Source organism: Condylura cristata, unplaced genomic scaffold (genome assembly GCF_000260355.1).
Source record: "Condylura cristata isolate star-nosed mole 26May11 unplaced genomic scaffold, ConCri1.0 scaffold00002, whole genome shotgun sequence".
Lineage (NCBI taxonomy): Eukaryota > Metazoa > Chordata > Mammalia > Eulipotyphla > Talpidae > Condylura > Condylura cristata.
The window spans coordinates 80,329,620-80,357,503 of NW_004567103.1; the positions used below are offsets into that span (position 1 = coordinate 80,329,620).

The window sequence follows — 27,884 nt, forward strand, 5'->3', positions numbered from 1 at the left end:
GTGCTCAGCCGACGAGACTCATTTTTAATATTACATCAGGTAACTGGGCTTGGGTTATTTTTTTCCTGCTGAAATCATTTCTCAAAACCTATATGAGTCATTCTGTTTTGTGAAGCAGAGACCTGCCTACGAAAGCACTGTCACATTTCCTAGTGGAAATATCACTCCTTATTCTGCCGGGAGAATTAAAGTACCAGCATTTCATGGTATTCTCAGAGAACACCTTGACTTCCAGGAACTCTGCTACCAGGTCTAATTGGAAAATGATGGTTCTATTGGAAGGATTGTAATAAAAGTTCTTCCTTGGAGGTGTTGTCTGGACAAGGAGGGGGCTAAGCCATAGGCATACTGGGCAGGGACTGAACAGCAGAGCTCTCTGGGCCTGCGGGGGCATCCTTTGTGCCTCCCTGGGGATCAGTGGGAGATCCCAGAGCTTTGTGGAGGCAGGTTTACTTGCTCGCTGCAGCCCAGTGGACCCCTAAGTGCTCGCTGGGGAATGGATGTGAGTCTGGCGCCTGCAATGGTTGAACCAAAGCCATGTGCCTCAAGCAGAAACGGTGGGGAAATGGTGGCTGGGGCCTTGAGTCAGGAAATGTTGAGAAATGACTGTGTAACTTGACAGAGAGCCAGTGATGGGGTGGGGGTACAGCCTGGGGAGCCAGGAAGGCACAGGGCCCAGAGGAGACAGGCCAGAAGCAGAGGCGGCCAGCAGAGGCAGGAGTCCCTCTGGATGAAGGAATCTGAGCTCCGGATTTGGAGACCAGAAAACCATGTGACATGGTCTCATTTGGAGTCCTACCACTTGTTGATTTCTCTGAATCCTTACTCTGGGTCACATGACCATTCTGGTTGACTCATCTCAGGCATATCTGTGAAAGCCTTGGGGAGGGAACCGGAGTTTTTGGTGCCAGATCGCCTGGGGCCTAATCCCAGCTTTGCCATCTACTTGTATGACCGTGGGAAAGTGACTTGATCTTTACACCTAATCTGTAAAATGGGGATGTTAGTGTTGTGTACCTCATGGGTATATTGTGAGGACTAGATAAGCTGATACCTGAAAAGCACTTAGGATCTCACCCGCATCCAGGGCACTGACCTTCGCCATGGTATTCATGGTCTTCCTTTCATCCAATCAGGTCTTAGCCAACAAGAGTCACCTCTGGATTGAGGAGGAAGTCTGGCGGATGGAGATATATCTCTCCCTGGGAGTCCTGGCCCTTGGCACACTGTCCCTGCTGGCTGTCACCTCACTGCCGTCCATTGCAAACTCTCTCAACTGGAGGGAATTCAGCTTTGTGCAGGTGAGCAGGTCTGCCTCTGCTGGTGAGCCCTGGTTTGGCCTGGCCCACTTCCTGTGCAAACACCCTCCCATGCTCTGCCTCAGCTTTCTGAATCTTTATTATAGGACTGCTCATTAGCCAGAGCCTTCTTGAAACATGCCAATCTCCTGAAAAGGGGGGCTGGCTGCCTGGAATAAGCTCCTCCTGCTATCTGGGAAAGCCAGCTATAGGCATATGAAAAAAATTAGACAGCTCATTCTCAGTTTCTACAATTCTTGAGCTCCCCCAAACAAAACCCCTGCCATGCAGCCATTGAACAGTTCTCTGAACAATGGAGAGTTATGAGCCCAGCCAATCACCGAGCCCCTCCCCGTGATCTGGCCTTGCTGTTCCCTGGTACCCCTCAAGTCATGCAGTACAAATGGGGCAAGCACTTGGGTTACCGTGTATGAGGATCAAACATAGCATTTCTCAAAGGAGGTCCCCTGTGAAAAATCCAGGGGAAGGAAGTCTGTAGTCAGATGCATCTGAGAAAGGATTTGCTTCCTCCAAGAAACACATCAAGATTCTAACAACATCTATAGCAAACAAATCTTGTTAACCAGACTTCTGTGAGCATTAGCACCTTCCCTTCTCTGCGATCCTCTCCTCCCCCTTCTCAACAGCTTCCTATGCCCCACAAACACACTTTGGGAAAGGTTATTACATAAAAGGTTACGGTGCGTTTATTCATGCAGTAAATGTTTATGGAGCACTGAGTACAGGCCAGGCACTGTGCTAGGATCGGGGTATGAGAGGGAATGAGACAGGCACTTCAGTGTGAGGACAGATGAGAAAAGTACATTTTTTCTATTTCTTTGGTGTCTCCCACTGTTTTCCAGAGTATGTGGTCAGCCCCCCCACGTTGGTGGATTAACTCATCCCCTCCCCTGGGTGGGTGTTGACTCATACTGGATTCTGCCATCTATATTGTGCAGGGCAGGGAACAGCTCCCATCTCCACCCCCATTGTCAACAAAAATCTGCCGCCTCGCCTCTCTCTGCAGCAAGGACCCGATACAGGATTCAGAGAGGGACATTGGCAGCACAGGGCTCTTATGTAATCCAAATTAATTGTCCCCGATTGGGGACGCCTACATGTCCCAGAACAAAACAGAGTTGTGGTGTGTTAAAGTGTGTTTCACAAGCTCTGCTAATTTCCGCAGGTCTCTGGAGAAGAGCTTAGCACCGAGGCACACTGGTGTGGAAGAGGGAGAAAAAGAATTTTATTTATCTACCGTTAATCCTCATGTGTCACACCCCCAAATCTAGGATTTTCCTGTTCCTGCCTGGAGTGTCGTAGGGTGGCTGGTTTCTCCATAATTAAAACAGACTGCAGGTTACTCCTGTCACCAGAAAGTGGCTTCCTTAAGCAACCATAGATTACGAGCCCTGGTTCTGGCCGCCTGAGAAAGCCAGAGGATTTGATTTTGTTAGCAAAAGCTGCCGGGGACTTCAGCAGCCACGCTCTACATATTCAAGACTGAAATACAATATGAAAGTGCTTCCGCCGCTGCAGGCATGGGTGGGTTGGGAGGCCAAGAGACAGCTGGGTTTTACCTGTGGAAATCAAATGCTCTTACTCTGTCCACAAAAGCAGAGTCTATCCTGGGTGCTGACTCAGAGCAGAGCCGTCCCTCCCTCTCCATGCTGCTCTGATCCTGGGTGGGTCGTCTCTCCTCTACAGCATCACTTTGCACCTTTGTGAAATGGCAGCAAAGGTCCCGCCCTGCGCGGGGTGGGAGGACAGTCACTGGGAGTGCTTTATGTGGGAAATTCAGGACGGGTTTTGGCATTATTCTTAAGTTATGCAGCCCCATTCCCTTTCCCGACTGTCCTGCCAACTACCGTGACTGACTTGAGCGGCACGCAGAAGAGGCCAGGAGACCCCAGCCCCAGGTGCCAGCATGGGGTGGGCAATGCTGACCAATTGTGGGTGACACTCACTGGCTGGGCTTCAGATATGCTTAGAGGGTGACAACCAGCTGTTCTAAAAATGAAATAGAGCTGGAAAGGCAAGGAAAATGTTGGGTTTTGCATGAGTAAGGCTAGCCATGTTCTGATTCAGTGATTCTACCTACAGAGGCAGCATTCCTGGTTGTGTACTAGACCGTGGCATAAAATGTGAGGCTTACTGTGAGGTGCCTTCAGAGAAGCTTGAGGTCATGGAGCTGTCTTGGAGAAACACACATACCCAGCCTTTTCCACATACCACACAATCTGTAGACTCACACGCCCAGTGGTGGCTTGGGGGTGGCTCTGGAGATCTGTTTTCACAAGGTCCAGGGGTGACTCTTAGGTGTGTCACCTAGTGAGTGGCAGCCTCTAGGATGGCTACAGAGCCAGCACACTGGGTTTCAGGCCGACACCAGTCCTCGCTGGTCCTGCTGAGCACATGTCCTCACTTCTGTCTGTGTCTCCTCCTGCAGTCCCTGGGAAGTCCTGGGTTGAGCATACCTTAATGCCCAACATTAGCTGTCTGCAGTCCTCCCCGTTAGGCTAGCACTGTCGGTGAGGCCCAATGTGAACCCCATTTCCTTGTCCTGCCACATGAGACCTCAGTGGGTCGTCAGGGTTCAGAAGCTGCTGTGGAGACTGGCCCCAGAGAGACTGTCCTGATGTGTGCATCTGTATCCAAAGCCATCAAAACATGTGTTGACTCCACACTGAGGTGACTTCCATTAAGCCTGCTGTTCTCAAAGCTGTTTTTAAAGTGGCCCTTTGTTGTTTGTGGGTGTTTTTGTTGGTTTGGTTTTGGCTGTGCTAGCTTACTGGGCCAGTTAAACATTATTACATTGCAAAATACCGGATGCAGTATAGCTCACCTGACACAAATAAAGAGTTCAGTTCTTGGAAGTTCTTTTCTACTCCAAAGTTAGATGAACTTCCAGCCACCTGCCTGAAATAATGGCAGAAACCAGCTCTAACTCCAACATCCTTAGCAATTGCCTGTTGTTCCACTGTGGTGTACTGGAAACAGCAGGAGCCCTGGTGACCCATATAATGGAATATTATTTAGCCACAAAGGAGAGAATTTCTGACACATGCTACAACAGGAGTGAACCTTGAGGACATGCTCCTTTTCGGATAAACTTATATACAATAAAAATAGTTATAGCCTGGGGAGTGAGGGGAGGGGCAGAGAGAGGGGCCCTCTCTCTGGATATATGAATGGGAGCAGAATCTCCATAGCCTCCTCCTGCAAATCCTATAAGCCCATAGCAATCCATCTCCCTTCTTGGTAGGGTATGGGGACGGTGGCCCACATGGGTCAAACACAAGCAATCCAAGGCATCTCACTAAGGAAGATACTAAGGCTTTCCTGGGGCCATCAGAACCAGCTTCCTGCAGCATCTGGGAAGCCCCATGATGTACAGAATAGGCCCAAGTCCCTTGGTGGGTCCTTATCAAAGGAAGAGATAGATTGGGTCCACCCCAATCAAATCTCCTGGGCAGAGGAGTCCATGAGGACTGTTCAACCTAAAGCTAAAACAGCTTGAGTGATGAGAACCTCCTATATTAGTGGCTGCCGAGAGCATCACCACTGAACTTCTCAAGAGCTACTAATGCCTGAGCCATTACGAGCAAATGTCCCCCACTTCTGAGACATTGATATTTTTTCCGTGCTCTCCCCAAGTGCTTTTAAGGTGTTGCCGGATTTGAAAACCATAATCTTAGACTATGGTGAAAGGGCTTAAAGCACTTTAACCATTTCCTAGCCATCTCAGCAAGCCCCTGTAAATCCAGAAGAATAGGGGCTGGGCAGCTGGTTGGGAAGCATCAAGATAGTTGTCAGGTTTGTTCAGAATTTATTGCTTCAATTTTTTTTTAATTGTGTCAAAATATACATAATAAAAGTCACCATTTTATCATTAATAAGTGCCCAATACAGTTCAGTGGCATAAAGTATATAAATTTGTGGGGCCATCACCATCAACCATCTCTAAATTTTTCACCTTACAACACTAAATCTGTGTACACACTCAAAAATAACTACTAATTTTATCCTTCCCCCAGCTGTTGGTAACCACCATTCTACTTTCTGTCTCTATGTTTTTGACTATCTCATATAGACACTTCATAGAAGTGGAATCATACAGTATTTATGTTTTTGTGACTGGTTTATTTTACTTAGCAAAATGTCCTCAAGGTTCATCAATGTGATATCAGAACTTTTTTTATGGCTGAATAATATTTCATTGATGTATATACCACATTTTCCTTTTCCATTCATACCTCAAATACTACTTGAGTTGCTTCCACATTTTAGCTATTAGGAATAATGCAACTGTGACCATTGTGTATAAATATCTCTTTGAGACACTGCTTTCAGTTATTCTGGGTAGATACCCAGAAATGGAATTGTTGAGGACACACCATAACTGTATTTTTAATTCATTACAGAGCTATGATACTGTATTCCAACGCAGTCATACCATTTTACATACCTTCTAACAGTGCACACAGGATCCAGTTTCTCCTTACACTTGTTACTTTGAGTTTTTGATAGTAGCCACGTGGTATCTCATTGTGATTTTGACTTGCATTTGCTTGATGATTAGTGAAGTCAAGCATCTCTATGTGTTCTCTGAGTCATTCATTTCTTCTTTGGAGAAATTTCAATTCAAGTCCTTTCCCTGTTTTTGAATTGGGTTATTTAAATTGGGGATTCCTTATAGCTTCTGGAAATTGGTCCCCTATCAATATGCTTTGTAAATATTTTCTCCATATGGATCTTTTTAAACCCAGTCTTCAAAGTTAATATCAAGATCAGAACATGGAAAAGGTTGGGTGGCTCAGAAGAATCTATGAGAACTGGAATTCTTGATAGACATGTATGGAAGTGACAGGGGTTTTGTTGCATGTGTCTCACAAGGAGGCTTCTATTTGGGAGCTGACCATTTAAATATGAGTAAAATATAGTAGCACAGAGCTAACCGTGGCCCTTCCTGATGGGGAACATTGAGCTGGAAGTTATTAAGGATGAGAGAAAAAGATCCTAGAAGTGGTCACAAAACTGAGAATGTCTAGGAAGGAGTATTATATTTAGGGTCAAAAATGTACTAGTGAACCTGCAAACACACACACACATGCACACACACTTAAAGTATACAGTCATTAGAAAATGTTTATTGGCATTATTTTTAGTAAAGGCATTATAAGCAGTTCTTCCCAGCCGTGTTATTCCACTTACCATTACTGTACTGGTGTTTGTACTCTGTTTGTAAAAATAGAGCTACGGCAACACACCCCCCTCACCATCACCTGCCCTGACTAAGCAGGAGAAGGAGACATGGTAGCAGAATCAGACCCACTTAAAAATGTGTCTGAGGGGAATGCAAACAAGACAGCATTTCTCAGCCAAGCCCCTGGATCAATGCTGACAAGCCAAGCTGGAAGGAAATCCAGAAAGCACAATTACAGCTTCTCTGTGCAAAGCTCAAAACCAACCTATGAAAAGTACCCTGAGGTCCTGTTGTGCCTCCTTGGAGAAAATGCGTATGTGTTCATTGCTTGATGGGTCGCTGCCATTTTCATCCCTTATGTAATATCAGCCCCTCCGTGCTTACGACTTCAGTCAGAACTGCCCCATCCAGAATACCCTCCCCTGCAAGCCCTAGCCCTGATTGCCCTCTGCGCTCCATCCTGCCTGCCTCACCATCCTGCCCACCTCCTCTGGGGTCTGGAATGTGGAGCATCTATGCAGCACTTCCCCAATCTCTGACTTTAGCTTTTGGAGCCGCTTACTTCTCACTGAGACTAAGTACTTGCCCAGGGCCACGATGTCAGTGGAGCCCAGCACCAGCAGAATGAGAAAGCCTCACTGGTAGCCCACAAGAAATCTGATATACAAATGGACTCCCAGAGTTTGGCATTTCTAGGGCAGCTCTTCTCATGGACACATCACAATTCCCATAGAAAGTCATGTTTCTGTGGCACATGGGCTGATGGAGGACTTGCTCTTGGCCAGATGCAACCCATAACGCCACAGGGGGTTCAGGTGAGGGGTGCTCCATTGTAAGATGGTCCAGGCTGTTTCCATGTGGGATGTGACGCCCCTGATCGGCCCAGGGCTTTAATCTCCTCTGGGCAGGAGAGTCATCCTGACACATTTTCCACCTAGGCTGGGCAGGGGGGGATGCCCAGCCACAGAGGGCATCTGCTATGTCCTGAGTTTTATGTCCAGGCTCAGCTTACCCAGGCTGCAGCCCCCTGCAAGCCCTCTGCACTACTGCACAAAGTCCATGTGCCGTGTCAATTTTTCACTTCGTGTTTAACTTTAAATCAGCTTAAAATCAATTCAGTTTTTTAGCTGGCTTTATCTTAGATCAGGTTTTATCTGTGGCATTATGATTTGGGTCTGCTGGCACATACTTGCTACTCTAATATACATTAAATAAACACCAAATAAGTCAATGTTTTTAAACTTGATATGTAAGTCTTCTGGCAGCCACTGGAGGTATGAATGTCAGCTTGGGAAAAATTGGATGAATCCTTATGAATCAAGCAATCCTCATATACCTTCAAGAAAGGCACACTAGGCCCATTTTTCTGAAGCTTATGACTAGGGAAAATTAAGATCATGCAGAGTCTGGAGGGATCTCACTGTTAGGAGAATGACTATCATGGCTTCCAGTGCTCAGATAGAGCCTCTGGCTGAGTACCTGTGATTCTGTGTTGGTGAAGCACTCACTGTACCCCCGGGGGTTACAACTTGTTATAAGTTTGCTGAGGCTGACCCATCAAAGAAGGCATATAGACGTTTCTACAGAAATTCTGATTGCTTGAAACATTCTGAGATGGTATTTTTCAGAGTGCAAAGTGATTTTGGAACATAAAACAAATTTGATGAGTTGAGTTTCAAAGAAGTTTGTCCCTACGTTCCTGAACTACAAAATATGATAACTGGAGTAAGGAATTATTTCTCTTGCCACATAAGCAATTACTAAATCGCAATTAACAAAAGATCCCGTAGATAATAAAGCCAGAGCGGGGATTCGAACCCAGAGCAATGGCTTCGGAAGCCACCCTCTTCGCCTTCCCTCCCCTCTGTCAGGCAAGCAGACGGCTGTTGGTGGAATTACTGTCGCCTGTCGCGGGCCCTCATTGCACGCTTCTTTTGTTCCACAGTCCACGCTGGGCTTTGTGGCCCTGTTGCTGAGCACTCTGCACACGCTTACCTATGGCTGGACCCGTGCCTTTGAGGAGAGCTACTACAAGTTCTACCTGCCCCCGACCTTCACGCTCACGCTGCTGGTGCCTTGTGTGGTCATCCTGGCGAAAGGCTTGTTCCTCCTGCCCTGCTTCAGCCGCAGACTCACCAAGATCCGCAGGGGCTGGGAGAAGGACAGCACTGTCAGGTTCACACTGCCGACGAACCCTGCCCTGGCCCAGAAGACCAGCCACGTGTGAGGTGCCCACCCCGCCTCTGCAAGCCAGATGCCGGCCAGTGGAGCCACTGGGGCTCCTTTTCCTAAAGGTGCCCATGATGTGATTGTGTGCAAGCAGCTGGTGTTTGGAGGCCTGAGCTCCTGGAATGCAAATGTATTCATTCGGTGATATTCAGAATAACACACACATGTGTGTGATACTTATGTTGATATCTATTTCTTATCTATGCCAGAATTCACAATTATACTTCATAGCTAAAAAGCTGAGTCCCTGAGATTGCAGCATATCGATTGCAAAGCCAGTGTCAGGTGTTAGAAGTGTATCTGCTCACACTATGTGGACATTTGCAGAGAGACACACGTTTTTTGCACAGAGAAAGCAGTGAGGCTTGTAGCTTGGTGGATTGGATCCTTCTGTGTTCCCTGCTCCTCTTTTGCCACTTTCCAAGCTTTTGTGATGACAGAGAGACAGCAGTTTTGCCTGGAGCCCTATTGAGGTGCTCAGCACTGAAGAGTTGCCAGTGAGTAGGGGGTGTGCCCCTCCCCCCCTTCACCTATGGCACTGTCAGGAGGCAGGGCAAGGGCCTGGGTGGGGGGAGTCCAGCAACTGCCCTGGCAGCCCTCTGAAGGAGGTCTATCTTTTGCAGATAGGGGGTGGTGGAAGATATGGGGTTGGCACTGAATCTATACCCCCTAATCTTCTCTAATCTGGGCAGATTTTTTTTTCCCCTGAAAGAAGTCACCCCAGCAGCTGCAAACTGATCTACCTGCAGGAGTGTGAAATCACCTCCTTGTTGGACCCACTAATGAACCCATCTTGAGAACAAGTGTAATTTCCTTCCCTCCTTTAAGTTGGTGATGACCATTCTCTAAACCGCTGTGCCTTCTCACCTTTTTAGATCATTAGTTTGAATGTCTTCCAGGAAAGCCTCGAACAGACCCTGTAAAAGTCAGTCCGGTGGAGGAGGGGGTGACAAGAATACACTCAGCCTCACAGCCGAGTCGTCGTCTAGGGACCCTGCGTAGGAGGGTCCATTCATCATCACTGGCTGAAGGACCAATACTCATCATTAAATTGGTCCTGTGGGGGAACACCCATGGCCTTTTCCCATGTCCTCAACTGTCGCTGGGCAGAGAACCTGCCTGGCAATGTCTGGGAAACCATACTGGCTCCAAGTTCCTCCTAATGGATGGTTCCATTTCAGAATAGCTGGCGGGGAGGAGGGGTCTCTTCTGCCCAAGCCACAATATGAAACACTGCTGCCCCAAAGCACAAGAGGCTGGACCACCACCAGGGGGTGGCAACATGCATGTCCTCATGACAGATGCCACTCCTCACTGACTCACAATGAAACTGTTTTTACTTCCCTTGTAGAGAAACAGCTGTTCTGGGCTAAACTCCCAAACCCTGGCAGAACTGGGGGATCTGTCATTCCACCAAAAAAAAAGAAAAGGGGCACAGAGGGGCGAGGGCTTGATGGAAGACCTCAGTGAAACACGCAGGGAACTATACCCTGAACAGGGGTGATGACCACATTTCTACTTCTTAGGGCGCCCCGGCCAGAGGGTATCTTATCATGGAACAGTCAAACCAGCAGAGGCTGGTCAGATAGGAGTAGGAGAAGAAGCTCCCTGTCTCTTCCAGTGAAGCTTCATGAGCTCATGTCTGTGAAGTGCATTAGGGACCCTTAGTGAAAAGCAGAAAAAGCTGAGTGCAAGAATATCTCATTAGGCCAGTGACTGATGGAGGCCAGGCAGTGCAGGCGAAGCTGCCTGCTTCCTACACGTTTTCCACCTGCCCGTTCCCACGTTCAGCAACAGTAGCAAGTCTCCTAAATTGGCCCTGATGGCAAGGCAGCCATGGCCCTCACAGAGGCTTGCTGAATAGGAGGCAGCGAAGCAGAGGTTTTAGCAATTGCTTGGCAAAATGAGGGCCCATCAGTTTCCTGCTGAACATGACATCTGGAACCTGTCAAGGGTGCCAGCCGCAGTCAGTACTGGCTGCCCCCTTTCTGTGCTTGGGGTGGTTCCTTATACCAAAGATCTGATCCAGAGCAAAGCTCGCATGCTCCTTCTTCTGCCCCGCCAGTCTCCTGCTGCAGGTGCTCATCAGGGAGAAAGGACCAGGAGGAGTGGGGGGCCCTGGAAGGATCAGAGGCAGCAGAAGCCTAGCTCCCACCAGCTGGACAATCAGCTCAAGAGAGGCAGGTGGCCTTCTGGGCCTTGGTCTGGTGTCTGCTGCTGCTCTTCCCTACCTCACCTGGCAGCTGACCACAACACCCCCAAGAGAGCGACTCAGTGTTTACAACCTGGTAAATTCTACGTGCCTCTGGGCACAAAAGTGCCTGAACAAATGTGTTCTGGAAATCCTACATGCCACGGCTGGAGGTGGATGTTTAAAATCTACACCACTGAAAAAGTCTGTGTATTTTTCTTTTTACCTTCTAGAGCTTGTCTAAGAAGCAGCAAAAATAAACAAAGCTTCTCTGGATTTCAGGCTTTTATTGCTGCTGTGTCGATCACCCACCCATTCGTTCAGTTCTGGCTCCAAAGGCTGAATGGAGCTTGAGTCACATCAGGCAGGTGCACGTGGCTGGTCTGGGTGAGATCTGCCCTCCCACTCCCACCCAAAGAACAGACCTGCAGTGACAAGCAAGTAAGGACCCAGGCGAGTTCCAAGTAACAAAGGGGTGGGATGTGGAAGAAGCACCAAGGCCCAAAGAGGGGCGGGGAAGGCATCCTGGAGGGAGCAGTGTCTGTACTGTGGCCTGGAGGCTGCAGCCCTGAATATAGGTTGGAGTAGCTGTGCTTCTCAAAGTACAACGTGGGCCTGAGTCACATAGGGACCTTGTTCAAATACAGGTGCCAAGGCTGAGACTGCGCTTTGCTAATAAGCTCCCAGGTGACCGACGGTGTACATACCCGGATGCTCTGAGTAACAAGGGCTCAGGTGGCTCCCTTTGTCTCTGCTGTACTGTAATCCACAGCCTGCAAAACAGTGTACACTGATCTCCCGGTGCCATTCATCTTCCCTAGGGGTCCCCCAGCTGCCCTGGTAAGCGATGCCTCTGTGTACTGGCCATGCTGCTGCCACCCTCATTCTCAAAGACAGGGGGAGGAAACACCTCACTCTCATGCACCCTGCAAGATGCGCCCTGCCTCCCCCCACAGAGGCCCTGAAGCCATCAGGAAAACAGGAACTCTTCAGAGACCACCCACCTAACATGCGGTGAAGTTTCCCACTGCAACCAGACCTGTGTTACTGCATAGGGAGGGGGAAGAAAGAAACCCATGTGCAGAAAGCAGTCCAGTAGCTAAAAACCATTTCTTGGGAACAATAACCAAAAGACGACCTTGCCATTTTGAGTCCATGATAAGGTTTTTCCAAAGAAAGAACCCTAGTCAGAAAACAACTTCACTACAAATAATTTTCAACAGGAAAAAGTCTTGCGTTGAAGGTTTGTTTTTCTACTGTGTCCTCCCACACACAATGCTGGGACAGTTAAGCTCAAAAAGAACTGATAAAATAGATGGAAAATATCCATTATTCAGGCAGTTCACATAAGAATGAAGTAGCAATCAAAAGAACTCATATTAGAACAATCATTCTTTCATTGGACAAGCTGAATCTTTTCCAAAAGCTATGAAGTGAGCCCTTGGAAGTGTAGCCCTCTTGCTCTGGGTCACTTCTCGGATTTCTTTACAAAGGGGAAGTTGGCACCATCAGAGTAGAAACTCAATCCTACCAGACCAGTACCAACTTCTTCTAACAAATATTTGAAAATCCCTTCTTCCTAGTCTAAAATGAAATTCAGAAATAATATAACCTACCTATGCATAATATTTTTAATCAATTTGTCTTAATTAAAATACAAAGGAGAAATAAAGATGAATATACACCAAAAATAGATAATACTAATATGAGCAGTAATTACTATAATTACTTTTAATGGTAAAAGTAATTCATTACACTTAATTACACAATTAGTACATCACTATATAAGTGATGATCTTACAATAAATTGGTTTTAAGAGAAATACAGTTATTTCAATGAAACATTGCAGACCCTCTATAATTGACATTAACCAAATAAGAGCTAAAGAAGTGTGTAAGTGTGAATAAGTGTGAGCGTGTGCACTTGTACATGGGCTGTTGAATGCCATGGACAAGTCACTTGGATAAAGACCATATATTTCAGCTGTATTTGGTGACATCCAAAGATTCTGCTGAGCATGTCAATGGTAAGTTGGTGGTAAAGTAAAAATTGGGAATGAGCAAGAGGTAAGGAAATGGAGACTAAATCTGAACAATTCATGTGAGATCTGCCTGAGCAGTGGAAAGAGAAAGATAGAGGGAGGGGCTGGTAACTGGAGAGCGATTGGAGAGTAGAAGGAAGGAGTGCTTGTTATTTTTTTTTCCTATGGTTTTGACATAAACATTTTCCAAATGTTTCTGGAAGACAACAAGATAAACACAAAAGGTTGAAGATGGAGGGGTGAAGAGGAGAGAGAGAGGGAAAGAAGAGAGGAGGGAAGCATGGGGATAGCTGGTCTTTTAACCTTGGGAGAAAAGAGTAGGTGGCAATAGGGAAGTTTAGCTTTGGTAATGAATGGTGTGGAAGTTCTCTTCTGATAATGGCAATGTCTTTTGTAAAAAAAAAAAAAAAAATTAAAAATAGGTAGTGGTGCAGTGACTTAAAGCATAGCACTATGAAGCTATCCATAGCCACTGCAGCCTGAGTTCAATTCTCGGCCAAAGAGGTGACCCACATGGCACAGCAGACCTCTCCCAACCCGCCCACTGCTCCCCTCAGCAGTGTTATTTCAATCTGTCTGTTCTGTTCCACACTCTGTCTCTGGTGAATTCTCTCACCCTACCCACACCTCTGGTTTGTACCCCAGTTTTTGTATGCACAAATAAATAAATCTTTTATTAAAAAATTAAAAAATAGGCCCTCCCTGGTGGCGCAGCGGGTTAAAGCACAGCACTGAGAATCTAAAGCCGCTTCCGCATGAGTTCAATTCCTGCCTGCCCCGGAGGTGACCACATGGCGTGGCAGACCTCTCCTGACCCGCCCGCTGCTCCCCTCAGCAGTGTACTTCGTTGATCTGCCTGTTCTGTTCCCCACTCTGTCTCTGGTGAAGCCTCTCGCCGCCCCTGAGCCTCTGGTCTGTACCCCAGTTCTGTATGCACAAATAAATAAATCTTAAAAAAAAATAAAAATAATAAAATTAAAAAAAATTAAAAATTAAAAACAGTCAATGTCAACTGCTGAGAGGAATAGGAAATGAATAAGTCTTAACTGAGAGTCGAAAAAAGAAAGAGGAAAAGGTTAAAAATAATTGTTGGAGGCCCTCCCTGGTGGCGCAGCGGGTTAAAGCACAGCACTAAGAAGCTTAAGCCACTTCAACATGAGTTCAATCCCCGCCTGCCCCGGAGGAGATCCACATGGCATGGCAGACCTCTCCTGACCCACCCACTGTTCCCTCAGCAGTGTACTTCGTCGATCTGCCTGTTCTGCTCCCCGTTCTGTCTCTGGTGAATCTTCTCACCCTCCGCATCTCTGGCCTGTACCCCAGTTCTGTACGAATAAATAAATAAATCTTTTTCTCACCCTCCGCATCTCTGGCCTGTACCCCAGTTCTGTACGAATAAATAAATAAATCTTTAAAAAAAAATAATAATTGTTGGAGAAAGTAAAAAGGCAGCCAACCAGAAATGCATGGTAAGGTTAGTCATACACACAAACAGAAAACTTCCTTGTCTATGTCAAAATATACTAACACTTTGCCATTGGAAAACTTTGAATGGATAACGGTATAAATTAAAAAAACTAATTCAAGAAAATAAAGTCTAAATATTTGTAAAATCACTAGAGAAATTTCACCAGTAGTCTTAAAATTTCCCACACACAAAAGAAACACACACACAAGGCCTCTACTAAACTTTCAAGGAACAAATAACCCCATCACATATACGCTCTTCTATATGAGAAAGGAAAATTACAGGCCAATCGCAATCTGAACATAAGTAAAATCATAAATGAAAATATTAGCAAATCTAGTCTTGTAGAATATAAAAAGATAATACATCTTGACTAAATTGGGCTTATTCCAGGAATTCAAGCATAATTTAATATGAGACACTCTGTATCATTCACATTTAAGTTTGCCCATTTCAATAGACATGGAAAAGCAAAATGATAAATTTCAATACATATTCATGATCTAATTTTTAAGGAATCTCTTAGCAAAATAGGAATTCAATGGAATTTGCCTAAACTGATAAAAGAAAATCTATTCAAATCTTACAGCAAATATTATTCTTAATGGTAAAATGTTAGAAGCAGTCACTTGAAATCAGGAACAAGAATACCTACTATCACCTCTCCTAGTTAAGACTTATCAAAGGTAATAGCCAATGCAAAAATAATAGTAATAATAACTGCTGTTAGTAAAAAAGAAATGGTATATAAAGCAGAATAGGAAAGACACAACATTTATTATTTATAGACTACATAATTGCCAATAGAAGAAACATTAAAGAATCTGTAATTATAAATAGTAAGAGAAGTTTACCTATTTTTTAATATCTTCAAAAAAACTAAAGGAACCCATGTCTAAATAATTAAAGGAAAGCATGAAAATGATGTGTCACAGAACAGAAGGTATTAATAAAGAGATGGACATAACCAGGTTGGAATTTTCTAGCTCTAGGACTATGAAAATATAATTTCTGCCTAGTTATGCCACCCAGTCTATATTTGTTATGGATACTGAGCTAAATAAACCACCATGGAGGTAAAAGGCAGAAAGATTAAATATTTAAACTTAAAGATGAAGATAATCATCCAAAAATTCTATGTCCAACAAAACTATCCTTGAAAATGAAGAAGGAAAATCAACTTCTGGCATGAATGCAAAGATCTCCACTGGTCTGCTCCCGAGTGACACTAGCAAAAAATATTTTTAAAATAAGTATTTAAAGTGTCTGTTAATAGTCTAAAAGTAAACAGCATATAAAGAAATATATTTAAGAAAATTCACGCGAAAGAATTAGTGAGAAAGGCAAGTGTGTGGTATTGCCTCTTCCTCCCTCCCTTTTCCAGTGCAGCCATGACTGAGGCTGTTGCTGAGAAGGCTTCTTTTCCCCAAACTATCATTGAAAGCCTCTTCCAAACAGAGGCAGAACTTCAGCATTTCCAATTCTCCCCGTCGCTGCCTGTTGCTGAGGCTAATTCCAATTAAGCACTGTTGGACACATGGGGTCCATTCTGCTGCTCAGCCCCCACTTACAGAAGTGAGGTCCTACTGGAGTGCATACATACTGAGGATACTGGGACCCTCATCCTCACCTCAGTTCACAAGGGGGTCACTCCATACTGGGACAGCCAAGCAGATGGACCTTCAAGTTGGTGCCACTACCCTTCAGTGATCACCTTAATTTCAGCAAGGATATGACTCAGAGGAGCTTGTCACTGTGCCCACCCCATAGCTCTTGAGCTCAGGCCCACACCATAGCTCTTGAGCCCAGGCTCAAGAGGTTTTTGCCTGCAGGGAGAAGCAAGCTGTATTAAATAGGGGACAGCTCCTATCTCTTCCCAAGGAAATGACTTCTACAGAGCATGGAGAGGTTCAAAACAAAGGACACTGTCAAGAACAGTGAAAGTTTCGGTAAAAGGCAATGACTGGCAAAGAAGATAAATTCATGCCATTTGCGGCAATATGGATGGAGCTGGAAGGGATCGTGGATAGTGAAAGAAGCCAGAGAGAAAGAAAGAAAATTACCAGATGGTTTCGCTCATGCAAGAGTGCAAGGGATCAGGGGGGGGGGGGGAATAATCGTAAGAAAGTAAAAACTAAAATCAACAAACAACTATAAACTAGAGACATTCTGCAGGGCCAAGAGGGGAATAGGATCAAAACTGGGGTGGGAAGAGCACACGGGACTATGGTGATGGCACATGGGGGAGTTGGTGATGGGAACTTCATGGGGATTACAACCAAGATGAAAAATGTACAAAATGAAGAATGATGTAAAATATACATATATAAAAATACATAAATAAAATAGTGTGAAATAAAAAGGCATTGATTGGGGAGGAGACTCAAGGATTTAAAGGAAACACAGCCGAGACTGTCAGGTTCACGCATCTCTAAGAGACAATCACGGAATAGATGGGAGGAACCCTCATGGGGTCAGAACAAATGTTAAACACAGAACTCAGAAACTATCCCTTCCAAGGAGCCATATTTGATTGGATGGATGTGTTGTACAACCTCATTGTAATTGTTGGAAACAATAGAGCAATCAGCTAATAACAAATAGAGTTTAAAAACTCCAAAAGTGAGAGAGAATGGCATTGTCACCCCAGGGTGATTTTGGGTATATATCCAGATTGGGCCTGCTTAGGAGTAATGTCACAGGCTTAACACTGTCTGGTTGGGAGGTGGGAGAAGGGGGACAATATATCATCATCAAAATAACCCAGCGACTAAATAATCCACTAAATAACAAATTAAAATTATAATCCCTGGTTGGGGAGGAGGGGACTGTACCCAGGATTGCTAGAATATACTATCTAAAACACCCACTTTCCAATAAAAATTATGAGACATGCAAGAAACAGAAAAATATAACTCATGCATCATGAGAAAAAAAATTCAAGGCTACACAAACTGTCTGTGGAAATGACCAGATAACAGATTTCACCAAAAAAAAAAAACGTCTTCAGAACACCTAAAATATATGCTCAAAAAATTAAGGAAAATGAAGACACTTACAGGTAAACAAAAACAGACAATTCATTATTAGTAGGACTACCTGACAACATCTACTACAAGGAGTTCTTCAGGCTGAGTTAAAGGACACTAGACTACATCAGTTCTGAAGAAATAACAGTAGAGGTAATAATAGAGGTAAGTTTTTAAATATATTTATTTCAAACTCTTTCTCCTATCTGTTTTAAATGATATGGCATGAGTCATAAATGATAAAATGAGAAACAGTGATTATAAATCTATGTTGATGGACATACTTTGTAGAATGATATAATTTATGAGGGAAAAAAATAGCCTAGAAGGGAGGATGGAACAAAGAGTATATAGAAAATTTTTTGTTTAATACAGAAATAAATCAATGTAATACACCACATTAAAAAGCACACAATCATCTCACTAGATTTAATAAAATGCATGACAAATCCCAACACTTTCCTCATAAAATTACAAATTAGGAATAAGAGGGAACTTGTTTAACCTAATAAAGGACCTCTAAGAAAAACCCATGAGCTAAGATCTTTGTGGGCAAAGAGGTGAAGAAACTGGAACCTTCATACATTGCTACAGTGTAAAATGGTGCAGATGCTTCAGAAGAGTTTGGCCATAACTCCAAGTTCAACACAGTGACCATATAACCTGCCAATTCCAATTTTAGGTACAATCATATGTTGCTTTACAATGTTAAGGTGAATGACACAATGAAATACCACTTCTCTCCAATGAGAATGGCCCACATTAAAAAGAAAAAAAAACAACTGGAAACATCAAATGCTGGTGAGGTTGTGGAGATAAAGAAATCCTCTGATCCTGCTGGTGGGATCTGGTCCAGTCACTAAGGAAAGCTGTGTGGAGTTTCCTCAGGACAATAAAAATGGTTCTGCCATATGATCCAGCAATTCCACTCATAGCAATCTAGCCAGAGGGCACAAAAAAAAAAAAACTAATTCAAAAAGAAACCTGCACTCCTATGTTTACTGTGGCACTATTTACAACAGCCAAGATATAGAAACAACCCTAAGGTCCCCAAACAGAGGAATGGCTGAAAAAATTGTGGTACATATCCACAATGGGATATTACTCAGTGATCAAAAAAGACAGACTCATGCCATTTGCAGCAACACAGATGGAGCTGGATTATGGTAAGGGATTATGCTAGGTGAAATGAATCAGAAAGGTAAAGATAATATCAGATAGTCTCATTTGCATGTGGCATATAGAGAAAACAAACAAAAGGTCAGAAGACAGTCAAAGCTAGCAACTGACCATAGAACTGAGACTCACAAAAAGGGCATGCAATGGATGGGGAATTAAACAGGGGAGGGGAGAATACAAGGGAATATGGTGATGGTTCACAGGGGGTGTGATGGCAGGAGAACAACAATGTGAAAAGCAAATAACAAAAGAAAAATAAATAAAAGTAAAATGCCAACAGAAATAAACTATGTGCACATCAACAAGAACAAAAAGCAATGTTAAGGTGAATGACAGACTACACATACATGATGGTGATCCCAGGAGATTATATCATATAGCCTAGGTGCGTATAAGCTATTCCTTCTAGTTTATATATGCTTCACCACATAACTACATATTTCCCATTGTTATCTGACTCATGACTGCCTACATGTAGCCAATATAATTTTGTGTGTTTTTTAAAGTTATTTTATTTATGCATGCATGCATAAGCTGGGGTGCAGGCCAGAGGTGTGAGGGTAGAGCAATGAGAAGAGACACCAGAGACAGAGTGGGGAGCAGAACAGGCAGATCTATTGAAATACACTGCTGAGGGGCAGTGTTCAAGGCAGGAAAGGTCTGCTGTGCCATGTGGGTCAGCAACTTGGTCAGGGATTGAACTAGTACTGCCGATAGTTTCATAGCTCTGAGACTTAACCCTCTGAGACTCCCTGTACCACCAGGGAGGCCCCACCCAGTAGAACTTTAAATGTAAGTTTATACAAGTACCTGCGGACAAATGTTCATTGCAGAATTATTCACAATAGCAAAAAATTAGAAATCACTCAAAATGTCCATTCATTAATAATGTAATAAACAAAAGCGGTCTAGCCATACACTTGAATATGTTTCAGTCTTAACAAGGCAATAGTCATACTCACTACAACATGAATGGTCTTGAAAACATTATATCAGGTGAGAGCAGTTGACACAAAATACCGCAGATCATATGATTTCATTTATATTAAGTGCCCAGAATAGGAAAATAATATAGGCAAAAAGCAGATGTGTGGTTTTCATGGCCTGAGAGGAGTGAATATAGGGAGAAAGTGGCACTAGGTATAAGGTTTCTTTCCAGAATAATGAAGATGTTCTAGAACTGGATAGTAGTGATAGTTACACAGCATAAAGTGCCAAACACTGGATTTTACCCTTTGAGGGCTCAGTTTTATGGTACATGAATTATATCTCAATTATAAGAAAAAAGTGGGCCCTCTCTGGTAGTACAGTGGGTTAAAGCACAGCACTAAGAAGCTAAAGCCACTTCCGCATGAGTTCGATCCCTGCCCGCCCCGGAGGTGACCACATGGCATGGCAGACCTCTCCTGACCCACCCGCTGCTCCCCTCAGCAGTGTACTTCGTCTATCTGCCTGTTCTGCTCCCCACTCTATCCTGGTGAATCATCTCACTGCCCTTGCACCTCTGGCCTGTACCCCAGTTCTGTATTTATGTATACATAAATAAATCTTTAAAAAAAAAAAAAAGAAAAAAGTGGTTAAGAAGTAAATATGAAGAAATTTTAGGAATATCTTAACCAATTTCATATGTATATATTTTCCTTATGTGGATACACAATAAAATGTTTTCAAATAAATATTTTTTAAAATATCTTATAGGAAAGCACTGGGTCATCTTTTAGGTGACAGTAAATTTTCCTTTTAGCTCAACCAAAATTATACTACACCTTACATAGATGGGTTCTTGGAGTCAATATAATATGGAGATGGATGGGACATGGTAGATTGATGAGAGAAAGGGGGTGGTAATCAATTAATGGTGTGTGGATAATTGGTTATACATGTAGGGGAAAATTGTATCATATACTGTTTACTGAAAACAATTTTAGCTAAAGACTTACATTCAAAGGCAGAACATATACATTCATAGAAGTAGTTATACAGCATCCTTATGATAAGGAGGCAGAGTAAGATTCTTTAACAAGACACAAAATGCATTGAGCAGAATAGAAAATTATGCCATATCCAACTGCAAGCCACTGGATTTAACACGTTAAAATGTTAAGTTTTATATGTATTTAAAACAGCAGGAACTTATTTATCCAAAGGCACCACAAGGAAGATGAACAAACAGAAAAAAACATATTTTGCCAGAACTAAAATCTATGTTTTTTAAAGTGACAGCCCAAAAGAAAACTGAACAAAACATAGGAACAGGCAATTCACTGTGGGGCTAGAATGCCTACATTTGCTACAAAGTCAGGAAATCTAATATCATAGTCACCTTTAGAAAAGGTTGGAAGTCAAAAAATCAGAAGCAACCTAAGATCCCTGTTAGTCAAAGCATGCCAGAAACACACAGAGATGCAAGGATAGCTGAAAGTTTCCAAAAGAGGAGAGGAGGAAGAGAAGATGACGTGGAGGTGGACGGATTAAAGATCTAAAAGCCAGTGGTGGGGATGGAAAACACAGGCAAAGCTAAATTGTGTAGTGTTCAGTGACACCACAGCAAAGAAAAGACACAGAGGTGGTTGGCACAGAAGGAGTGCGGAAGGCAGGTGTATTTGGGGAAGGGCAGGCGCCTGGAGGACTGGCAGTTCCTTCTCACTTGGGACTCCATCCTGGAGGCAAGCCCTTTCATATTTAAAAATGTTCACCTTTTAATTCATTAGCTTCTCATTTTTTACATGTACACTGTGTGCATAATGCTACTTTAACAACTTCATTGTTTTAGGGAAAGAATAATCATAGAAGTGTTTTTCATAATTGCCCCAAACTGGAAACAACCCCAATTCCATTGACAGGGGATCGCATGAATAAATTGTACTCGCATGGGGGCCGATTATTCAGAATGAAAATAAACCACCTTTCGCTCCAGTGAAACGTAGAAACATAATACAGAGTGAAAAAAAGGAAGGAGCAAAAAACAATAAGCTGTATAAAATCATTTTTAGAGACTTCAGAAACCATGCCAAAACTCAATAATATATTGTTTAGAGATACATACATATGTGACTTTTAAAACTATGTGAAGGTAGCAAGGGTGGTAAATATAAAGTTGAGACTACAAACAATATAATAATGTTTTTATAGTGCTCAGAAACAAGCAAAACCTAAGCAATAATGTTATGCAGGAATACACACACAGAAAATTTTCAGAAATACACTTTTAGAAAGCATGAGATTGATAAAGCCAAGATCCACAATGGTTTTATTTCTAGGGAAACAAAGAAGATGGGATAAATGAGCTACACACGAGTATGTTGTCATTATGTCTCCTAATTTACAAATATGTTTTCTATTTAGATTCTGTCAGATGTGCACATGAAGAAATTAAAAATTCAATTTTTCTTTTCAACTGCCTTTCTGTCATCAGTCACTAGATGAACAGGGTGTACCTACTATGTGCCAGTACTATGCAAGTTCTAGACAGGGCAGAGAACCAAACAGGCACCAGAGCCAACAGTGTAATTTGGCTTATCTTCTGAGAGATAAGACTTACATGTCACTGGAGGTGGTGATGAGTGTGAAGTGGCTTTTTAAAATCTGCAGAAAACAGGAGTTGGAGTAATTGGCAATCAGAACAATCAGTGTCAGGCTATCTGGGAGATAACTTGGTAACACCTGAAGGAAGTAATTTTAAAATTCAGGTGATTTAATTCCTGGGTATTTACCCAAAGGATGCAAAAACAATTCAAAAGAGCACCTGCAAAAACTTTTTTTTTTCAGTACTATTTTGCAGTACTATTCACAATAGGTAAGCTCTGGAAACAACCCACATGCCCCAAAATAGATAAATGGATCAAGATATGGTACATATACAGAATGGAATATTACTCAGCAATCAAAAAGGATAAACTCATGCTATTCGCAGCAACATAAATGGGTTAGCCATTAATCCATGCGTTGGCAACATGGATTAGCCAAAAATAAAAATATTAGAAGGCTTCTCTTATAGTTTAAATGTAGGGGTCCCAAATGAAAGGTAGGTGGAAAGAAAAGTGATTATAACAAGTAAAAACCAAAATTAAAAGGCAACTATAAACCAGAGACATTCTTCAAGGGGGGGATATTGGATCAAAATGGGTAAGAAGGAAACAAGGAACTATGTTGATGGAACACAGGTGAATTGGTGATAATTTCTTGGGGACCATACATGAGATGATAAAGCATGCATTGTATGAAAATGAAGACTGATGTAAAAAATATATAACATTAAAATCCACACAAAAATAAATAAAATGCAGGTAATTTAGTAGCCCACAGGAGACAGCAGAAACAGCAGGCTAGTATATCGAGATACTGGTTTCCCAATATTGCCAACTAGGGTTCATTAAGAAAATACTATATTTTAATATGAGTTATTTAGTACTATTTAATTTTAAAAGTATAGACACATATGCATACAGAAGAGATCCTTGCTACTTTATGTCCTCCCCAGAGTCCATGATGTTAGGCTGTCCTTTCATTTTATGTATTGGCAGAGATAACAGCTGCTGCTGGATTTTGTTATTTGTTACTATTTAGGATAGGGTTGCCAGGGGGGCCTCCCTGGTTAAAGCGCAGCACTCTGAAGCTGTCTGCAGCCACTGAGTTCAATCCCTGGCCAGGGAAGTGACCCACATGGTGCAGCAGACCTCTCTTGTCATGCTTGCTGCTCCCCTCGGCAGTGTATTTCAATCATTCGCCTATTCTGCTCCCCACTCTGTCTCTGGTAACTCGTCACACCACTCCCCACCCCGCTGCACCTCTGGCCTATACCCCAGTTCTTGTATGCATATATACATCTTTAAAAAAAAAAAAAGATTAAAACATTGGGAAAGGGAGAGGTGTCCTGAGGAGCAGGTAGCAGATATAAGTGAAAGTGAATCTGGGCATCCTGTGCCAATCTATTTATCACAAACATCCTGCAATTGAAAGTGAAATATCTGACACTGGTGGGCTGGGCCAGTACAGAGGATCTGTCTCCACTTGGGATTGTACAAGGCGCTGCCGTGGGACTGTCACTCATCAAGTCTCCTCGCTGTGCTCCCTCTCGGGTAGGTGACACAGCACTTCCCTGAAGGTGACTCCAGGTGACAAGCCTGCAGCCTGTTTGACTTCATTCTTTTTCACAGGCAGAGCTGGTTTGATTTTCATGTATTCATTCCTTTAACCACCAGTGTCAGCCAAGACGGATAACTAATGGGGTGGGCAGTGGATTCACATCGTGCCCCCCCCTCCAACCTCCTGACCTGCCAAGGTCACCAGCCCTGGCAAGAGTCAACCTGGATGGGCCCTGACAGACCTGGTACAGCCCCCAGTAAGAGGATTAGGGGGATGTGTAGGAAGCTGCGCTCCATCCCTAAAGGAAAGATGCCAGAGAAACATCAACACACAGTTCTGCATAATCAGTTCAACACCAAAACAACAGAAATGGGAAGAGGAGATTAGAAAATAATCCAAATTTCATAGCACTGAGGGGTGTGATGAAATGGGGAAGAGGGCACTAAGCCCAGAATCACAGAACACTCATTTTGCTCTTTTAAAACCTCAGAGCTGAGATAGGAAACTATATTCTTGCCCCTGGGCAAGTTCCTCTGGTTCCTGTGGAGTGTCCACTTGAGAGGTCTGTAAGCAAGCACAGGAGGAGCTGTGAAAGGGGCCACCCTTGGGTGAGTCATCACAGCTAAGCAGGACCCTAGAGGCCCCCACACACCCCTTTCACCCCAAAGGCTTTTAACCTGGAATTCTCTCTGCCAGATCCCTTGGCAGGAGGTTCAGGGTCCCTGAGGGAGGCTGGGAAAAATCTCCCTTGAGGCAGCAGGCTGATGCCAGTGATGGCATCAAAAGCCACATGGGCAAGTTGGGGGGAGAGAGAAGCAGGTGTCACTCTCTGCAGCCCCTGCCCTCCCTTCCATTTTTAGTTTATGTAATGTGGTGGGCAGGGGATGCCTCAAGCCCCACTCAGTGTTGCAAGCCCTACTCCCAACACTTCTGGGCTATCAGCCCATACTCTGCACTGGCTCTGACGCCCACCTCCCTCTTTCCTTCTGTCACCCCCCTCACCTGCTCTTCTTTCTCCTCTTTCTCTTCTCCATGTCCCAATTCTATTGTACAATGTTTAAAATCTGTACCTGGAGAATTTTTCTGCTTCTAGGCGCTGTATTAGCCAATTCAAAAACATCAGAAATTGTGTTTTGATAAATGGGAATGAATCTTGGAAGCTGAGAGTTCTCAGAAAGTCCAGAACACAACTGCTATTTGATTGTGAAATGGCCACATTCCGCGTTGGCTTCTTGGTAGAGTCTGTTCCCAGCCTGCCCTCTGGCATGGAACCGTCTCAGACATCATGCTTATTGCAACGCCATGGCTACATCTTTTCTCCTTCATGTTCCCAGGAAACTGCTATGATTAAACAGCACCTAGCTGTTGTTTCTCCATGTTCTTTCTACCTTCGTAAGCAGGGAAGCACACCTTTCTAACAGTGGAGTATACACGTCCAGCATTAGACAAGAACTATCTACGTCTCACAGGCATGTGACTGACAGACATTTAGCTGAGCCTGAACAGACAGTGATTTTAATCCTGGTAACTGTGCAGTAGGCACTGGTAGCTGAAGTTTACAGGAGAGAAAAGGAGGTGCAACATAAATTGCTGAGAATCATATGAACCCTAGAGCCTCTGCTCTTAAACACTGTGCCCCACAAATACCCAAGGAGACCTCAATGTTTCATGTGTAATATGCACTAGGTACATACTATTAATTACCTCTGCCCTGAAGATACTACTCTAGGTTTTCTCACAATTTCCTTAGGTGATGAACATTAGCTTGAATTCTTTATGTACATCATTCATTGTTTCTTTTTTTTTTTTTCAATTTAATAGTTAACATCCTTTTCATGTTTAAAACTTAAATACCGGGGCACTCCCTGGTAGTGCAAGGGTTGAAGTACAGCACTATGAAGCTTTCTGCAGTCACTGCAGCATGACCCACATGGTGCAGCAGGCCTCTCCTGCTCCCCTCAGCAGTGTATTTCAGTTGATCTGCCTGTTCTGCACTCCACACTGTCTCTGGTGACTCTCTCAACCCCCATTCTTGTATGCATAAGTAAATATTTTTAAAAATAAACAAATAAAAATAAAACTTAAGTACTATGACACAAAAAATAAAAAGAAACCTACCATAAGAACTTGTCAAAATTCCAAAAGAAAATTTTGGCCAAAAAAAAAAAATTGCCAAAGCCTCTAGTTGACAGTTTTCTAAAAGGACTTAACCTAGACTTTCATGTGGATAAATGCAGATTTGAATATCTATAAGTAGCATAATATGAGATACCCTCTCACATCATTGAGAATGACACAAATTAAATCAACTAGCAACAACAAATGTTGGTGAGAATGTGGAGAGAAAGGAACTCTCCTACACTGCTGGTGGGAATGCAAACTAGTACAACCACTATGGAAAAACTGTTTGGAGGTTTTTCAAACAGCTTAACGTGGAGCTTCCCTAAGACCCAGCAATCCCACTCCTAGGTATCTACCCAAAAGACACAAAAATACTGGTTTTAAAGGACACCTGCACCCCCATGTTTATTGTTGCTCTATTTATAATAGGAAGATATGGAATCAACCCAAGTGCACCAAAATAGATGACTGGATTAAAAAGATGTGTTATATATACACAACAGAATATTACTCAGCAATCAAAAAAGATAAAGCCGTGCCTTTTGCAGCAACATGAATGGAGCTGGAAGGGATCATGCTTAGTGAAATAAGCCAAAAGAAAAAGAAAAATACCAGATGGTTTCACTCATAGCAGGAGCATAAGGGATCAGAGGGAGGAAAAAAGCAACTGTAATAAAGTAAAAATGAAAAACAATGAACTGTAAACCAGAGACATTTTACAGGAGTGGAGAGGTGGGAAGAGTGCACAGGACTACAGTGATGGCACACAGGTGAAATGCTTGTGAGAAGTTCATGGGCATTACAACCAAGATGAAAAAATGCACAAAATGAAGAATTATGTAAAAAAATAATAATAATTAAATTAAATTTAGAAAAGAAAGATACATAATTTCTTTTAGCCCTAAGCAACAACAATAACAAAACCCCCTACACCCTACAACCCTGGTGACAGAGACCTGAGGCAAAGTCACATATCTGAGCTTCTGGGTTTTTTTCCCATGGGGAAGGAGGAAACTTAATATCCATGTCCCAGACTGTGGAGAAGATCAGGTAAGAGCATTCATATGCAGAAAGCCCATCTCCATCCTTATTAAACATTATTACTCTTGTCAATTCCATCTCAGGTCTCCTTAAATAAGGTATACACATTTGCTTGCATGTTCTTTCTAAGTTCTTAAAAGTCAATAATTTAGTCAAATTTAATTCATCTATACAAACATAATATCTACTATGCATAAAATCATTTGAAAAGAATGACACAATAAACTATCAACTGACATTTTATTAACATGATAAAGTACCATAGTCTCAGTACAAAGTGACCTTAACTCCTTCGAGATTCCTTCCTTATTTTTACTGCAACAAATCACACAGGGAAGGAAGACCTTCACCAGGGTCACGAAACTCAAAAAGGCTTCTTTGGGGAAACGTGCAGGCATTTTGGGGGACTTTGGAGGAAAGTCTTAGTAATTGCTTTTATGGGGCTTTCTTCCCATAGGATCCACCCTATCTTCCATTCCATGTGTGAAAGCCTCAGTAGTAAGGACATTTTCTACACCACAATTTAAACAGGTAGTGCCTGTCCAGCACAGTGTCATGGGGAGAATGTAAAAGTAGCAGAAAATACGGCCCTACCGATGAGGCACTGAAAATTTCATCAGACAATTTTGGCCCAAACTGAGTTATCTGGCTTTCACTGCTGGTATCTGAATTTTTAAACACAAGTTCTAGAAAGCCCAGTATCTACTGCAATAGGGAAAGCAAGTTTATTCACTCATATATAAACAAATCAATTTGTATATTTATCAAGTTCTGGGATGTGCCAGGCATAGAGCAGCAACAGCAAGAGCCAATCTCTAAGCACAGGGGGAGCCCCATCTTCTGGCGGAAGACCCACATATTAAAAATCAAGGCCATCGCCCTCCCTGGTGGCGCAGTGGGTTAAAGCACAGCACTGAGAATCTAAAGCCACTTCCGCATGAGTTTGATTCCCGCCTGCCCCGGAGGTGACCACATGGCGTGGCAGACCTCTCCTG

The 27,884-nt window shown here is 43.2% G+C and overlaps 2 protein-coding genes across 3 annotated transcripts in view; one reads left to right on the plus strand and one right to left on the minus strand.

The window, feature by feature from the left end:
* Positions 1-12,538, plus strand: part of STEAP3 (STEAP family member 3, metalloreductase) — a 42,668-nt gene extending 30,130 nt beyond the window's left edge. For both annotated transcript variants that reach the window (XM_012727346.1, XM_004674715.2), the window contains exons 4-5: positions 1,137-1,301; positions 8,450-12,538. In XM_012727346.1, the coding sequence (XP_012582800.1) occupies positions 1,137-1,301; positions 8,450-8,731 (447 nt within the window). In that variant the 3' untranslated portion in view covers positions 8,732-12,538. The remainder of the gene's footprint in view (positions 1-1,136; positions 1,302-8,449) is intronic.
* Positions 1-27,884, minus strand: part of LOC101636024 (chromosome unknown open reading frame, human C2orf76) — a 116,630-nt gene that overhangs the window by 17,365 nt on the left and 71,381 nt on the right. The gene's annotated exons all lie outside the window — the stretch shown is intronic.